General features: G+C 40.9%; 2 protein-coding genes across 2 annotated transcripts in view; both read right to left on the minus strand.

Moving 5' to 3' along the window:
- LOC109420211 (uncharacterized) overlaps positions 1–18,601 on the minus strand; it is a 282,042-nt gene that overhangs the window by 183,932 nt on the left and 79,509 nt on the right. The gene's annotated exons all lie outside the window — the stretch shown is intronic.
- LOC134286915 (uncharacterized) lies at positions 356–8,305 on the minus strand. Its single transcript, XM_062848612.1, has 2 exons — positions 6,784–8,305; positions 356–6,715 (listed from the first exon to the last, which is right to left on the minus strand). Exon 2 carries the CDS (start codon positions 6,347–6,349, stop codon positions 356–358), a length of 5,994 nt encoding a protein of 1,997 aa, XP_062704596.1. The 5' UTR covers positions 6,350–6,715; positions 6,784–8,305.

Below are 18,601 nucleotides of genomic sequence, written 5' to 3' on the forward strand. Positions count from 1 at the left end.
ATTCTAGGTTAAGTCGATGTAACTAGTTTTAAGGAACAACTTACTGTGATATATTTGTGATACAATAGTTTTAGTTTTATGTGTAGTTCAATTTAACGATAATCTTGAATCCAAATTTTAGCTACAATACAAATTTTAGATTAAGTTCAACAAATTTAGTTTTAATAGGTTTAGCAAATCCAATTTCACCTTGCACGTTTCTTTCCGCTGCTTGTCAATGCGACAATAGATTTTGACAAGCTTCTCCCTAATGACAGCTGTCAAAGGGCCTGCCGAAAAGATCAAGGGGCCAGTGATGCCAGTTGGTAACATCCTCCCCCCCGTAAAATTGGCCATCGGATCAGTTTTACATATTTTAGCCACTCTCTCTCACCTCCAAGACCGCCAATTTGGACACAGGCCTTCTCATCAACCCCCTCGCAGTTTGTACTATGGCCTGACGAATCCGTTGATCACTCCCAGCAACTACTTCCTTGACACGCCCGCGGATCCATTCGTTCCGTGTAGTACCGTCGATTACCAAGACGAGATCTCCTACCTCGATAGCTTTCTGTTCACCAAACCACTTGGTTCGTTTGGTCAACGTCGGCAGGTACTCTCTGATCCAACGTTTCCAGTAGGTGTTCAAATGCTGTTGAGTTGCGTTCCATGTTGCTTCAACCGCTGCTGCGGTTTGCTTATGGTTTTCCGATGTCGTATCTGCAGCGAAGTCCTTACATTCGATGTTCTTCAGCGGCAAAAGAAAATGGTTAGGCGTAAGAGCCTCACTCTCCGCAGATTCCAGAGGTAGATACGTCAACGGGCGGCTATTCACTATGGACTCAGCCTCAATAACCAGGGTTTGCAATCCTTCGTCCGTCAGTTTTCGATTGCCGTCATAAGCAGCAAACATAGCCGTCTTTACGGAGCGCACCATGCGCTCCCACGCGCCACCCATATGAGGTGCTGCGGGAGGGATGAACAGCCATTTCGTGGTTGTACTTGTAAATGCACCAGCAAGGTTCTCATTTATAATCGAGATCTCCTTCTTCTGTTTATTCAGCAGTCGAGCCGCCCCTCGGAAATTGGTTCCATTATCCGAGTAGATCTCCAGGGGATCTCCTCGTCGGCATATGAAGCGTCGTACACATTCAATGCAGGAATTTGTCGTTAAGCTGCACACCACTTCTACATGAACCGCCCGTATCGTAAGGCAGGTGAATAAGGCGATCCATCTCTTGACGTTGCTTCGTCCAAATTTTACCAAAAATGGACCAAAAAAGTCAAGTCCTACGTAGGAGAAAGGGCGGACATATGCAGCAAGTCTTGCTGGCGGCAGAGGAGCCATCCGAGGAATACAGGGCTTCGCTTTGTCGATTCTGCACCGCAGGCAATTTTGGGTCACCTTTTTAACCGTAGGGCGCAATCGCGATACGTGGAAGCGTTGACGTACTTCGTTAACAACAGTCTCAAAATTAGCGTGACGGTATTTACGATGGTATTCGTCGATTAGTAGTAGTGTCAGCCGATGTTTTGGTGGAAGTATGATGGGGAACTTCATAGATAGTGCCACCTTGTTAGCTGTTTTAATACGACTATCCACTCGTAGAAGCCCTTGCTGATCCAGGTATGGACATAACGAGTGAAGATCGCTTGATGGTTTTATTGGGGATCTTCGATCAGCTGCCAATGCTGCCATTTCGTCCGGAAACACTTGCCACTGCACCGATCGGAAAAGTGTGATTTGCGCTTCCTGTAGTTCCTCCTTGGTGAGTATTCCTTGACGTATTGGTACACCGCTGCACTTCAGTTTAAGATTATTGGTGAATCGCAGGGCATAAGCCACAGTCCGCAGCACACGCTCCCACTTAGAGAATCGTTGATAATCGATTTCTAATCCAGGTACAACGACCTCACGATGAACGTGACACGGACGGAGTTCTTCTTCTGTTGCAGTAGTCGTAGAGATGAACTTCGAACTGGGCCATTCCTTCTCGGGTCTTCGTAGAAATTCCGGCCCTTTAAACCACTCACTTTCTGCTTGCATGCAAGGTCCTTTACCCCACTTTGTAGCCGCATCTGCTGGATTAATCTTCGTAGGCACCCACCTCCATTCATCTGCATCAGTCAGCGTAAGAATCTCTCCGATCCTGCAGGCTACGAATTGCTTGTAACGCCGGTGATCTGCATGTATCCAAGCCAGAACAGTCGAAGAATCACTCCATAGAAATCGTTTCGTAGTAGTTATCGTGTGCGTGTCGATAACGAATCGCATCAGCCTTGCTCCCAATACCGCTGCTTGTAGTTCTAGTCTTGGTACTGATAGAGGTTTCAGGGGTGCAACCTTGGCTTTGGCCGCAACCAGGGCGCAATCCGGCATTGTGCTTGCTGTTACTATTCGGAAGTAAGCGACTGCCGAGTAGGCAAGCTCACTTGCATCAACAAATATGTGGAGTTGTAGTTCTTCATAGCTACTCATGGTAGCTTGCCGAAAGTAACAGCGAGGTATTCTAATTTGGTCGATTGTTTTCACCGCATTGATCCATTTCATCCAGCGATTCCAGATGTCGTCACCAACGGGCTCATCCCACTGCGTTCCAACTCGCCAAACATCCTGAAGGAGGATTCTGCCATGCACTAAGACCGCACTGAGTAGACCCAGTGGGTCGAAAAAGCTCATGAGGCATCTCAACATTTGTCTTTTGGTAGGTTGTACGTTGCTGTCCATCAGTTGTTGTATATCTTCTTTCAGTTCAGTAGAATAGCACAGAACATCATCTCTCGTATTCCATAGCATTCCCAATACGCGTTCGCATTCCGATCCTTTGTCCAGGAACAAATTTTTGGTTTCATCTGTGCTGCTTTCTCCCAGACCTTCCAGAACCTGTTTTCCGTTGGTGAGCCAATTTCTTAACTGGAATCCTCCTCGGCTGTGGATCATCCTAACTTCCTGTGACACTCGTAGCGCTTCCTCTTCATTCTCGAAACTATCCAGGTAGTCGTCTACATAATGGTTGTCTACGATTGCCTGGACTGCCTTCGGATAACGATCGGCAAACTCTTCCGCATTCTTGTTTTTTACAAATTGTGCTGAAGCTGGCGATGATGATGACCCAAAGGTTGCTACGTTCATAAGAAAGATTGTAGGCGGCCTGGAGGGATCTGTCCGCCACAAAAATCGCTGGGAATGCCTATCTGTTTCGCATATTTCAATCTGGTGAAACATTTCTTTTATATCGGCTGAAACGCCAATCGAGAACTGCCGAAATCTTGACAGAACCGCCGACAACGACGCCAACTGATCTGGTCCTTTCAATAGAAGGGAATTCAGTGATATCCCCTCAACACTGGCAGCAGCATCCCATATGAGCCTTACTTTGCCCGGTTTTTTGGGATTAACTACTGCTCCCAGTGGCAGATACCATACCCGCCTGGGATCAGCACGATCGAGTTCAGCTTGAGTTGCTGCCCTTGCGTAACCTTTAGCTTGATACTCCACTAGTTGGCGGTGGATGTTTTCTTTCAGTTTCGGGTCACGATTCATCCTCCTCTCGAGGCATTCGAGTCTCTTCAACGCCATATTAAAACTATCAGGGAACTCGATTCTGTCGTACTTCCACAGAAGCCCTGTTTGGTATCGCCCGTCTACCCTTTTTGTGGTTTCCTGGAGAATCATCCGGGCCCTTTGATCGTCTGTTGATTCCAACGCCACCTCTGATTTCGCCCCAACGTCTTCCACGGTAAAGTATTCCTTCACCAGATTATGTAATTCTCGATCCCCTACACAAGAACAAGTGTGCACATTCACCACATTCGACGATGAACTGTGGTCTTCTCCTCCGTAGATGCACCATCCTAATCGGGTCTTCACCGCAACCGGCTCGTATCTTCCACCTTCTTTCATGTTCAGCGGCACAGTCAAATTTAAGTTGTCCACGCCCACTAACAACCGCGGTACAGCATTCTTGTAACTGGTTATCGGCAGACCTTTAAGGTGCTGGAACCTCTTGACGAGATCGCCATAATTTAAGTTCTGACTAGCAAGACCAAGATTCTGCACTGTATGGGCAATCATTTCCATCCGTTTCTTGTCACCCGTACCAGTTATCGATAGGTGTACTACCTCCGAGTTGGATTCTGATCGTGTCATGTTAGCGGTCCACGTCAGACAAAGAGGCATCGATGATCCCCTAATTCCTAGTTCATTTATAAGCTCTTCCTCGACAAGCGTGAATGACGAGCCGTCATCGAGAAATGCGTAGGTCTTGACTGAAGTTTTCGGGCCGTAGAGCGTAACAGGAACAATGCGGAATAACGTAGATTGCTTCGCGGGTCGATGAGTGTTGTTGCTTGCGGTTCCCTTGGGCGTTCCATCATATGACGTCCTGGTGCTTCGATCCGAGTGCAGGAGAGGATGATGACGAAACTCACACCCTCCGACTCCACAACATCTGCTGTAGCGGCAGCTTCTCCTCCCATGAGCGTTCAAACAGTTACGGCACAGTCCGTTGGACTGCACGCACTTCCATCGGCCGTCCACGGAAAATGATCTGAATAATTCACATTCTGTCACACGATGCCCTGATTCGTCACATACACAACACACTCTATCTTCTTGCACCTTTTCTTCTCCGTTTCCGTCATGGGCGTTGATGAATCCTTTTGGCTTCCCTTTGTACTTGTCCGATGTACTCGGTTTGAGTCCGGCAGCATAACCCGTCACTTTTGTGGCTGAAATCACGATCGACGACATGAACACACCAAAGCTCTGCAGGTTCACCTCCGGGCATCTTTGCAGAAAGGATGCCCACTCCATTTTCGTGTGGGCAGGGAGCTTCTCTACTAACTCCATCAGCAGCGTTGGATTAGAGAGATGAGTATGCTGACCAGCCGCTTCCAGATGGTCGCAAAGACTTTGAACTGCCATACCGAACTCTATTAGCGTCTCGAGTTTTTCTGCTTTCGGGGCTGGAACCGATCGAACCTTCTGAAGAAGCGCATTTATCAGCAGCTCCGGACGTCCATACAGTAACTGCAACGTGTTCAGCACCTGGGGAACAGTATCCGGAAGCAACAGGCGGCTCCTGACAGCCTCATACGCATCACCTTTTAAACTCCGTTGCAAACGAGCAAGATTTTCTGCACTGGTATAACCACACGCGAGCGTTGTATTGACAAAACTACTTATGAACATGGGCCAATCCGCGGGATCACCATTGAACGACGGTAAATCGCGGGGCATCACTTGCCTTGCGGCTAGCTGCGAGGGGGTGGGAATGTATGACGGCGTACCCAAGGATCCCAAGGCATTGACAGAGACTGGGTATACGTTTGCCTGAGTTGGAAGGTTCAAATTATTGAAATTTGGGCCAGTGCCAAGAGTGGCATCAAGTTTTGGCACATCATTGGTAACTTTGTTCCATTCCGAAGTAGAAATTTGAATGGATTTCGCCGGCTGCCCTGGTTGCAAAGGGACAGTTCCAACGGAAGGCATTTCAGGGGCCGTAGGGTGGCCTAGGTTGGTATTGCCGAACCTTTTCGTAATTTCTTGGATCCACTGATCGTAATTTGAGGTGAGAGTTTGATTTTTGAGCGACTTACCTGATGGTTTTTCGGGGGGGAGAGGAGTATCTTGTTTACCTTTTTGTAGGCTACCTACTTCGTCATTCCCAATCCTGGTAGAAGAGAGATCTTTGGGCTTCGATTTAGGAACCGCTCCCGTATATCGAGGCGGCGCTTCGGAACCAGACGGTTGCTGATGAATCCGAGTAGGATTGGCCGTTTGGAATGCCGCTTGCACGGCCGCTTGTACCGCTGCGTTGATTGCCGCTTGCATTGCGGAAGAAATAGCGGCCGGGTTGAGGGAGGTTACGTCCTGTACATTTCCCTGGCGATGTGGGTCGGTAGCTGCAGCTGCTTCCCGGTCGGCTGTTTGACCTTTGGCGCTAGTCCCGTATCCGCCGTGTGCCTCGACCCATTCGGCGGTCCGTTGATCGTCACGGCGGTCGTTTACCTTTTCTTGTTGTAGTAATTTCCTCTCCTTTTCGAATGCTTGTCGTTCATTCTCGAGCTCCTGCCGAGCCTTTTTAAACTGTTCTTCCATTTCCCGCAGGCGAATTTGCATCGCTGCTACCCTGCTGCTAGATGAGGATGCGCGAGATGACACACTGACGGGGGAACAAGCTTCACACGTGAACGACCGGTCGGCTACTGAGTCATTTACGCCAGCGCACAAATGATGCCACCAGGCATGACAGCGGTCACACTGAACGTAGTTGTCGTAGGAGTCAGGTCTGTTGCAATGGGCACAACTACCCTGTTTTTCATTTTCCACCGGTTCCTTCGGTGCTCCATTGTCCGCAGAGGCCATGGCGAAAATTCTAAAAGGTTTTGTTCCGGAGAACAAGAAGCTCTGGGCCGTTTCTTTCAGCAGCTCGCAACTCGATTAGGTTGGTGCGAAAACAGCTTTTAGCTGGAAATATATTTGTTGTATTCACAATTCTACCATGTCTTATAATACTCACAATTTTCGGTTTCGAGCGTTTTAAGTCTTCGCTTTTGCCTCAACGTTCTGTCCTTTGTGTAGTTGGTGTGTTTGTCACAATCTGTGTTATAATTCTAGGTTAAGTCGATGTAACTAGTTTTAAGGAACAACTTACTGTGATATATTTGTGATACAATAGTTTTAGTTTTATGTGTAGTTCAATTTAACGATAATCTTGAATCCAAATTTTAGCTACAATACAAATTTTAGATTAAGTTCAACAAATTTAGTTTTAATAGGTTTAGCAAATCCAATTTCACCTTGCACGTTTCTTTCCGCTGCTTGTCAATGCGACAATAGATTTTGACAAGCTTCTCCCTAATGACAGCTGTCAAAGGGCCTGCCGAAAAGATCAAGGGGCCAGTGATGCCAGTTGGTAACAGATACTATGATGCCCTACGGTTGATCAAATCTTCCATGTTGACGGTCGCCATATAATCTTGAAAAGCAGTACACGGCTACAACAAGTTGCCACAGCACCACTCTTTGGGGCGACAAGGCAAGGCGAGAACTCGTTCGATGGTTGGAAGGATTTTTATGGGCTCAAATGTAAGTCAGTCAGTCGCCATTCCCCGCCGACATACATTACCCTTTGCATGGCTTTGAAGAGCTGCTATACCTACACGAAACGATGGGAAAGACCGAGACTCGTGGGCTGCAAGTTCTATATTTGCACACGATATAAAGGCCTCTCTTGCTACATGCACTTCCTCTCCTGTTGCTCTAGCTTGATTGGTGGCATAGCAAAGTCGAAGGGCATTTGAATACCTACATACATACGCCGCCAGTCGCCAGATTGTGTGTTGAATAACAGGTTACCTCATGAAGAGGAAGAGGAGGAGGAGGAGGAGGAGGAGGTGCCCACTATTCCTTTTTTTATGCATTGAATTATGCTGTCTTCGGGTTAGTGCAATAAGTGAATGCACATGATCGTCGTCGGCCAATTCCTATGCAGCGACAAGTACCTGCGCGCCTGTTGCGGTAGGTTATGGAGATGGATAAAATAAATGATATTATGGCATGCAATTTGATATGTTTGGAGAGTTAGGGAATGAGCAAGTCATTCAAACAGTCATTCTCGTGGGCATGACAATTTGGCACCTTTTGGTACATGAAGCTTACGTAATAATGTGGCGGCATGATGATGAAGTTAACTAAGGGTTACGGATTAAAGACATGAACAGTACTTTTATTTTAGCATAGCTATAGCTACACTAGTGACATTTTCAGTTGTTCTCTGGATAACGTGGAAATTTCTTCAGGCAGGGAATCAACAAGCAATTCATATTTCTGGAATTTCTCTAGGCATTTCTTTAAGGATTCTTCAAAGAAATTCCAGCATGAAACCTTTCCGGGGTTCAGGGAACAGAAATTCTTTCTGGAATTCTTTGAGCAGGGACTCCTTCCGGCGTTCCGAGAATAGGAATTCTTTCTGTGAATTCCTTTTGTGACTTCCCCAGTAGGAGCTTCCTCTGGGATTCTGAGAGTAGCAATCCCTTCTGAGACTCCGGGAATTCTTTCGTGGGTTCTTTCAGCCGAAATTCGTTCTGGGGTATTCCAAGTAGATTTTTTTTCGGGGATATTTCCAAGAATACTATTTGGGATTCCGTAGGCAACTTTTTCGGGAATTACTCCAGGCTCCAGACTGAAATTACTTCGGGGCTTACTTCGTAAATTCCTCTAGAAATTCCATTGGGTATTCCACAAGGAGTTGCTTTTTAAATTCCTCTACATTTTTTCCGAGAATTTCTCCAGAATATCTTTCGGAAACTTATTTAGGAGTTCGTTCAAGAACTACATTCAGGTTTTCCCCCCCAAAGGTTCTTCTGGATTTTTTTTTCGGAGTTACATAAGTTGTTCATTTGGAAATTCTGTTCCAAAGCCGTTCCTTTGGGAATTCCTCCATTGTATCATAGGGGATTTCTGCAGGAGTTTCATCTGAAATTTATCTGCAAAATCCTTCAACAAATGGTTCGTACTGATATCAGGTATCAGTAGATCGGAACACGTCTCCTTCATTTCAGAAAATTATGCCATCCTACTGGAGTTGTACAAAGAGTTCCTTCGTAATTTCCTTTAGAAATTTGTACAGCAATCTTTTTTTGCAACTCCTCAAGCAGTTCCATCGCGATTTCTTTCAGGAGTTCCTTAGTGAAATCCTCCAATAGTTCTTAATGGAGTTCATTCGTGATTTCCTCTTTGGGAGTTTCTTTGGGAATTCATTTGGGAATCTCTCCAAGTTTTTTGTTTCTGAAATTCTTTTAGTAGTTCCTTTTGGGAACTCTTCCAGAACTTCTTTATTCCCCAGAAATTCATTCCCGAATACTTCAAGATTCTTCGCGAATTCCTCCAAAAGTTTCTTCGGGATATTTTTCTCAAGGTTCTTTTGGAGTTTTTAAAATTCTTTCGGTTATTTCTTTAGAAGTCTTGTTGGGAATCCCACCAGGTGTTTAATCGGCAATTTCTTAGGAAGTTCATTCATTAGTTCATTGTTCGACAATTTTATTCTAGAATTATTCCAATATTTCCTTCGGTAATTCTATAAGGAGTCCTTTAGGAAATTATTCCAAAACTTTCTACAGAAACTCGTTCTCTCGTTTCTTCCCGGAGTTCCCCTAATTTGAGGCACGAAAAAAAATTCGAACAAATTGCTGAAGAATTTGAAAAAGAAATAGCCGATAGGCTTATCCAAGAATGCCGAAAGAATTTCTAGAAGAATTGCCCTTGATATTTTTAAAAATAAGTTTCTGCAAACTTCTTAATAAGTTTTCAAATAAATTGCCCAAGGAGTTTCCAAAAGAATTGCCAAAATATGTTGGCTTCTTTGGGTGTTTTAAGTTCCTTCGGGTATTTCTCTAGGTGTTCCGTTGGAAATCACTCCAGGTGTTCATTCAGAAGTTTTTTTTTAGGAATTTCCATCGTGAGTGTCTTCGTAAGTTCCATCAATCATTCAACAATTTATCCTAGAATTATTCCAAGTTTTCCATCGGAAATTCTATCACGAGTTTCTTAGGCAGGTCCTCCAGAATATTCTGCAGGAACTCGTTCGAGGTTTGTTCCGGGGGTTTCTTCGGCAATTACTTCAGGAGTTGCTTCTGGAAGTTCAAAAACTGTTCCTTTAAAAAAGAATCTACACGGAGACAAATTTCGTTCGTTTGAAACAAAAATATTCATGTTTATTCGGTAAACTGATAAAATTTTTAAAACTAATATTTTAATTTTTAAAACTAACTCTATTACACATTGATTTCTACAATACCAATTGAGGAGCCCCCCGTTCCACCGTCGAGATCATAAACAAAAAACTTACATGTTCCAGCTGCCACTCCAAACAAGATTTCCTCCTGCAAAAAAATCACGTTTCACCAGAAGTTTGCTCGAAATCCCGTTGTTTTCGGGAGTGTATGTTATCTACATGGTGTTGGCATTGGAAATGCTACGCGGCAGGTGGTTTTTTTTCAGCGAAGAAAATGAAATTTAATGGGAAAACAAATATTTCCGCCAACCTGCCGCAAAAAAAAAAACAAAAAAATTTACATTTGTTTCTAACATAACCTGTCAGAAGATGCATGTTTGTTTCAAACATGGATTGCATTCGCTTCAAATGTGACGTTTGATTTGCTCCAAACAGTTTTATTTTTGTTGCCTGAACAAATTGACAATTTATTTGAATTTACCTCAAATATTTTTGATTTTACCATATTTTTTCTGCGTGTAAGGTTTGATTTGGAATGCATCCGAAAATGTTGTTTTTTCGGGAATTCTTCCAGGAGTTCTGGCTGAAGTTCCCAAAGAAATTGTTGATGGTATTCTTAAAAAAGATCAAAAAGGATTTCTGAAGAAATTGTTGAAATAATGAAATGAGTTTTCTAAAGAATTACAGAAAAATGCCAAAATAATTACCAAAGGAATTACATAAGCGATTGACGGGTGATTTGGATAAAGAGACTGGTAATTTGGACATGAGAAAGTTTTTGTTAGAAAAACTTTTTTTATCTTCAGAAGTGCCCATCTTGTGGTGTATGGACAGTAGGGAACATGATTTTTATAATATTTTTTTTTCAGTAGAGAGCTCAATAAGGATTTTTTTTTCAAAATGTTTTTCTTGAAACTTGACTTGTTTTGTGATAATAATCCATACTACACTTTTTTGTAGGAGTTATTATTTCTTTATTAAACACATCTGAAAAAATCGGTAAAAAAGTTTAGCCTATTAAAAAAAAACAGTCTAGATATTTTTTAAGAAACTATGCATGCAAAGAGGCTTATCTAGTCAAGGTCTACACACTCAGAAAGTTTATTGTGATCTGAGAGTGTGCTTCCAAGTCAGAATACGACTTGGTGCGAAATTCGTCAATTCTCCGAGAAATCGCCAAAGCAATTTCCGAAAAGTTACCTAAGATGTTTCCAAACGTATTGCTGAAGTACTTTCCGAAGAAATTGCTGAACAATTTCCGACGGAATTACAGTAGAAGTTTCTACATATTGACCGTCAACTTATGAATCTCAAATGCATCTTTTTTGTAGAAATAGGGTATACTCGGTCTAAGGTTTCTCAAATCATAAAGTTCAATTTTCTGATTAAGCGTACGATTTTTTAGCAAAAGTGATAGGAAGAGTCAGTACAGAACATTTTTTTTCAGATACATAACCTTTCAGAACGCGCGCCATCAAGCAGTTGAAACTGCACCGCGCTCGTGTTGTTCACGGTAGTGTTTCACCGCGGTAGTGTTGTCCTTTTATGATGGCACGCCTCTTGAAGGGTTAAATTATCGGTCTTTACGTTAGAATTTGTTAGAAGAGTATAAACAATAAACAATGAACAAAGAATTCCTAGAAATATCTGTAGTAGTATTCCTTAAAGAATCCCTAATATGTGAAGAAAAAATGGGTTAAACATCTGTATTATTATTATTTTTAGCTTTATTTACGAGGCTTTCAGCCCTAGGCTGGTTCCTTTCGGACAACAATACATCTGTAAATATTTTCAGATAAATCAAAGGAAATTCCGGTGGAAACTTCTAAAAAAAATATTTCTGGGGAGATTTCTTAAAAAAAATCTCGAATTTCTTGAAATTCCTGAACTAATCTACATTCTTTAGGAGAAAATCCTGGAGGAATTTCTAAGATAGTGCTAAGAAAAATATCTTGAGAAATTCATGAAGGAATCTTTGTATGAATATCTGCAAGGAGTTTTGGATGAATTCCTGTTTGAATGAAAGCATGCAGAAATCTCTGATGGAATTCCTGGAGAAGCAATTTATGGAGTAGTTTCTGAATTGGAAAAGGACAAAATTTCTGCAAAAATCTCTGGAGGAGCTTCTAAAGAAACCCATGAAGCAATTTTGGAAGAAATCCATGTAATTCATTCTGAAGAAATGCCCTTTCTGAAATTTCTGGAGGAATTTTAGAATCATATGTTGTGACCTTTCTGAAAGACTCCCTTGGAAGAATTTATGACGAAAGCTTTTGCACAAAATCCAAGATATTAAGCTTTTCCGAGCTTCGCATGAAAAATATTCTGAAGGAATCCGTGAAAGATTTTTCCTAAAAAAAACCCAGGTGTGGAATTCATGGAGTGGCTTTCATGGAATCCATGGAGAAATTTCCGAAGAAGTTTATGAAATGTATTCTAGAGAGATGCATGAAGAAATTCTGAAGGAATCTCTTGATGAATTTCAGTTTGAAATTCTAAAAAAGTTCACGGAGCATTTTTCGAATTAATCCCTAACACTTTTTCATAAAGAATCCCCGATTTTTTTTTCTAAGGAAGCCGTGAACGATTTTTCGTAAGCCATTCCGCTCTTGAAATTTTTATAAGGTTACCCAGCAATCAATTTGGGAACCAAGATGTTCTAAAGCCGTTCTTGGAGAAATTTCTATATGAATCTCTAGAAAAATTTGAAAAGAATCCCTAGAAGATTTGATGAAAGAATCCCCGGGTAATTTTCTAAATGAACTTCTTGAAGCACTTCTGAAGGAAACTTAGAGCATTTCCAAAACTGATCTCAAAAATGTATTTACAAAAGAATCTCTGGAAAATTTTCTGGAGAAACGCCAAGAGGAATTTCGAAAGGAGCCTCTGGAAGAATTTCTTATCGAAACCCAGGGAACATGTATTTAAGGAATTTTAGAAGCGAAAATTCGGAAGGAATCCATGAAAGCTTTTGCAATGGAACATTTGGAGAATTTTGTAGAGGAATCTTTAGACAATTTTCTGAAAAAATCCCAAAACTGATTGCTGAAATAATTTCTAAAAAAAAACCATGCGGAATTTCGAGTGGAATCCATGGCCATTTTTTGGAAGAAATTCATGAAAAAATTACTAAAGTATTCTTTGAGGAATTCCAGGAGCAATTCCTAGAAGCCCCCCTGAAGTAATCCAAAAAAGTTTCAAAGACATTATTGAAAAATTTTCGAAAATAAATTTCAGTGGATTTCCCAGATTTCTCGGAAAAAATCTTAAGTATTCTCTGAGCGATTTTATAAAGGAATGTTTGAAAATTTGTTTGAATAAAAATGCAAGGAATTTCTGAAAAATGGGAATAATTTCCGAAAAAAATCCCTCGGGGAATATCTAAAGCAATCTTTGCAAGATTTTTCCAAAAGATACTTTGTGAAATTTGTGGAGGAGCCCTCCCCAGTGGAGATTCTTTCAGCAACTGGAGGAATTTTCATTAACTTCCTAAAGATTTATTTCTAGTTAATGCTTGGGAGTTTTTTGAAAGAATATGTGAAAGAACTCCCGTGGGACTCCTTGGATGAATTTCCGAAGGAAATCCTGAATGAATTCCTGAGGGAAGACATTCTGAAATTTAAACCAAAGAATTTCTTAAGGAATGATTGAAGAACTTTCTAACGGAATTCCTGAGGAATTTTCTGATCAAGTGGATTTCTGAAGGAAACCACGAACGAACTTTGTTAAAGAATCCGAATTTCGGATGGAATCTCTGTAAGAAACTAACTCAAAGAGATTTTTTCGTACTTCCAAACTTAAATGCAAAAAAAAATCAAAAACTGCTCAAGCGATTGTTTTTAAATTATTAGAAGGCAAATTTTCCAATACCATTAAGAACATGTTTCTAACGTGTATGAAGGTACGACAGATTACAATATTCACAAGTTTTCTTTTTATAAGGGCGAAATGTTCAGAAATTCAGAATGGGTATTTTAGTATAAAGACCGGTCCAGAAAGTATGGACGCAGTAAGAAAATACTGGCATTTCATAACTATTGATGACTAGTTCTTTTTGAAAGCTACATCCTGTTGGTCAACCTATTTTCTCAGCATTTGTATGACGGTTTTTGCGGTTCCAACAGTGTATTTCAAAATTCATGAACTTTCAACGGAACATCATTGAAAAAATGTGCACAAACGATGTACAGAGTTTGAAAGGTCACTTAGGAAAAGAACAAAATATGGTGGGAGTAAGTTGAAAATTGTGCAACCAGCAATTAGCATCCACGATGGGAATAACACGTTAAAGCATAGGCAAAAATTGGGTAAAAAATAAAGATCCTGCTATCCCTCGTTTAGATAAACAAATAATGAAGGTGTTTCAGCACAACAAAAAACCTTCTAACTAACACAGAGCGGGGTATGTCCAAAAAAGTTATCATTTCGAATTCCAATGTTCATCGTGACAAAGAACGTTTGAATTTTCGATCCTATTGTAAGCAGAAACAGACAAAACGGAGCCCGAAACAAGAACCATCGATCAGGCCCAGACAACTGAAGACTAGGTGCGTCCATACTTTCTGTGGCAGTCTTTACATATTCAGCAGGACGGAATAAAAATATCCCAGTACTAAATAGAAGATTTTTTGAACCATATGGAAAAGCATAACATTAATAAAAATGACAGAAATATTTTTCCTTGCATTGAAGGGGATATTACACCTTTCGAAAAAATACACATTCGAATTTTTTACATAGTTATATATAATGATGTGAATTTCCAATTTAATTATAGGATAATTCAGATTACCCCCGAATGTAGAGGCGCTTGGTGAGATAAGGAGAAAATCATTTGTTTACATGAAAAGGTCAATTTTTTGTCGTCAAATTTTACTCAGTTTTTGCTCTAGGAGTTGCTAGTTTCCATTTGCAATGGCTTCCATTATCATCACTCTTGATGCCCACGCCGACAGATACCGGATTGGCCAGCTAACATAAAACCCGGAAGATCGCCCGCCGGAGGCATAGCAAGAGCTCCTCATCCTCAAATTAATCACATAAATTGTTCGTAAGTACCTACCGGATCTAAGCGCATCTGAAAGAGAATTAAATTTTCTTTCCAAAAACTGCTCGTTTGTTTCTCTACAATGCGAAATTCGATACGAAAAAGTGAAACAAGTGCACTTTGCCTATGCTGCGCCATGGCACTTTTTGGCGGAGTCACGTTTTTCGTAGGGTTCTCATTTCAGCCACCAGGTGCGGAGGGATCGGTAGCTTCCGTCAGATTTGCTTATAGAGCTTTATTTCTACACATGAGAAACTGCAAAAACTGGTAATTTTCATAAGGGTATGTCTTCTGAAATTTGTGAGATTTTAAAACTATCGAAAATCGCATGAGTCATTTAATTTTATTTGAGAGAACGGTAGAAAAATGTAAAAGGTTATTTTTAATGTGCATGAGAACGCCTTTTTAAAGAAGCGAATTCTCATACTGGAAGATGAAAATGTTTTCTTTTATCTGAAGAGCTAGTTACTCAATAGTTATTCATGGAGTAACTTTGATTACACCACTGGGCTAGATTCAGAACATTCCCAACTGGGAGTAAGTTTGACACGAAAAGCAAACAGTGTAGTGAGATTTTCGACGCAAAAATAAATAGTGGCGTTAGCACAGTTTATTGCCCATGTAAAGTTCGAAATTGTACAGGATGATACTAAGGGCATCTCCAGGAGCGTTATAAAATGTATGGTAGTTTTAAAATGCATCTGGAACTGCATCTTGACCAGGCCTGCATCTTCAGCAGGCGTTTCAAATGTATAAATTCGAACAGTTTTGTTTCAAAATTTGTAACTAGCATACGACCCCGTTCTATTTTTGCACAAATTTGAAACAAGATTTTGACGCGTTCTATTTATGTTGTTGCCGTGGTAAATCATACAGGGGATAGACAAAATGATCGGGACAGGCAAAATTTTCACTTTTCAAAAAATGTCCAATTAGCTGTAATTTTTTGAAAAGTGCATCAAATATTCTCAAATTTTCACTGTTAGTTAATCAACTAGTTGTGTATCAGTGGACAAAATTTGGAAAAGATCGGGCTGTTCTGCACAAAGTTATGAGCATTTTAAAGAAAAGGTAGAATAATCCGATAGCCAACTTTGAGCTTAATGGCACAAATTTCCCAAATGGAGGAGAACGTGCCTCTGGAGCCGACCTACTGATATATCTCTGGATTCAATGAACCGAATGCAAGGAAATTTTGTCCATTTATGACTTATATAATGAGCTCTGAAAAACGTTTGACAGAACTTGAAATTATTAACAAGAGAGAAAGTTATAGCGATATCATTAATTTTATGATTTTTCAATAAATTGGTCTATTTTCAAAATGCATCCTATTACTTTTTCAATGAATTGCCGCCTATGTTGTTACGTTCTTTCAAAACATATCTGAATTTAAGACAATCAGAGGGAATTCAAATGAACTATAATAAGCATCTTGAATTTTCAAACGATGTTGAAATTTAAGAAAATTTGGTATTTTATTAGAAAAATAATCTAATCGTTGTAATTGTCTTCCGCGTTAAGAATTTTAAGTTATGTCAGAAGTTTTTCAAAGCTAATTATATAAGTCATAAATGGTCAAAATTTCATTGCATTCGGTTCATTGAATTCAGAGATATCACAGCTCAAAGTTGGCTATCGGATAACTGTACCTTTTTGTTAGAATCTTTATAACTTCGTGCAGTATAGTTCGATCTTTTCCAAATTTTGTCCACTGATACACAACTAGTTGATGAACTTACAGTAAAAAATTAAGAATATTTGATGCACTTTTCGCAAAGTTACAGCTATTTGAATTTTTTCTGAGAAAGGAAAATTTTGCCTGTCCATCTTGTTTATCCCCTGTATGTATGCCCTCTGGGAACATCATTCTACCGAGTCCAACGGGGTTTATGATTTATTAGGTCGTTGACAAATAAATTTACCGATTTCCGTAAGAAGTATGCAAGGTTTAGAACTGCTGCTGAAGACGCCCATGTTTGAGTTCTATTTTTGACAGTTACAAATTTTGTAACCGCTTTAAAAATATAACTAGAACTGAAACGCTCCTGGAGATGCCCTAAATCTTAATCTGCTGGTTCCTTATGCAATTTCGATTGTTTTGGTCAGTCACGGAGTAGCAAGTCCAAATTGTACGATCTTTTCTAGCCCATGCTCTAATTCAAGAAGAATTCTATTATTTTTGAAACAACCACTGACTGGCAACATTTCAAACGTTATGTGGAAGAAGTTCAGAAAGGATTTTTGTACATTAGTTCAAATACTACTCGTAAACACCGAATAAACACATACCTTCCACTGCCACACATCTTCTCAGTAGGTAACAGAGAAGTACATGGTCAATGAGGTAATCCGAGGAGAGACTGAGAATTCAGTGAAAACCTTTTGTTTTCCCTTTAGGCAAAGTACTCTGCCGCAGTCGATCGACTGTATTGCATCACACTGTTTGTGTAATCCAATTAGTAAACACAGCACCCGTCTACTGCACAGAGGCGTCTACTGCACTTGAAATAGAAAATCGATGTACCAAGTGTATTTTACATTACCTTGCTTGATTTAAATCTTTGTCCGAGCAGAAGGTAGGAATCGAGTCCCATTTTTTAACAAGCTTATGGAGGAGTGTGGTCACTGGTCAGGGCAAAGGTGAATTATGCTATTCGTATTAGTAGGTTTCAAGCACAGCTGTTTGCTTACGTAGGGTTCCTTGGTGGAAAATTGTTCTACTTATTACCTTAGCATTAGCATTAGCATTACGCAAGTCGCACAAATTCGTAGGTGGTACAGCCCTGGAACGCTGTTATGAGGGTTGCATCCTTCCTGTCCGTTACCAAAGTACAAAGATTTGGGACTAATCTCTTACTCTTAGACAAGATTGACGCAATCCTCCAACGGTCGAGTGCTGTCCTGGCCACGTCCTTGCGACAGCTGAGGGATGGGAAAGGAAGATTAGTTGGACACCTATGAAAAATTATTCTACTTATTACCTGTTCTTTTAACAGTTTTTTCCTCAACACATCCAAAAACGACTGAGATAGATTCACCACTATCAACATTTTGTTAGATTCTCCATCGCTCGTGGTGGTATTCGTTCCATACTCAACCCAGAAGGAAGTGTTTATTTAGCTTCTGGATAGTTTATACACTTCAACACCCGACCCTCGTCTCAAAACCAACCAAAACATCATACCGGGGACTATTAAACTATTTTTATTACCCACCACCATCGCACCGCAGTAATGCTGCGCCTAAGCTTGCTCTCGCACGTGATTATGATTACTTGCGGCGTTGTCTATGCCACCGCTTCCCGATTATGATCGTCGATCGTAAAGAAATTGAACCATTTTTAGCGCCCGTTTCCATTGGATTCCGTTGCTCTGCGGTGATTGACAAGAAGCCACAGAGTGTCAATTTATCTTGAGCACGATCGATGAAACGCGGTTAAGAATGAGTGTTTAGTGGCACGGCATTGCTGGATCAATTCGTATCTGGCTTCCACACCACAGAGAATCTATTCTACGCTACAATCTTCGTCGGTTGAGGTCATTTACTTTTATCGCACTCCGTAACAATATGGTCCAGAACTAGGTCCAGAACTAAAAATTGAACAGAAATAATAATAGATCCAATTGTGAGGCCACTATGCACGAATTCTATACCGCAGGCATCTATTGATGAAGACCTGTAGCTGTTGAGTGTTCTACACTGATACACAGCAGGTTTCACTTGCGTATAGCAGCACAGATTTCACGTTCGAGTTGAACATTCGGATTTTGGTGCGTCGACTAATCTGGTTATTTCCCGTACATTTCTTAAACTCGCAAAAGCAGCCCTCGCC

This window comes from Aedes albopictus, chromosome 2 (genome assembly GCF_035046485.1).
Source record: "Aedes albopictus strain Foshan chromosome 2, AalbF5, whole genome shotgun sequence".
NCBI classification, from domain to species: Eukaryota; Metazoa; Arthropoda; class Insecta; order Diptera; family Culicidae; genus Aedes; species Aedes albopictus.

Coding starts and splice junctions, on each gene's coding strand:
- LOC134286915 (XM_062848612.1), bottom strand. CDS start 6,349: ATGGCCTCTGCGGACAATGGAGCACCGAAGGAACCGGTGGAAAATGAA.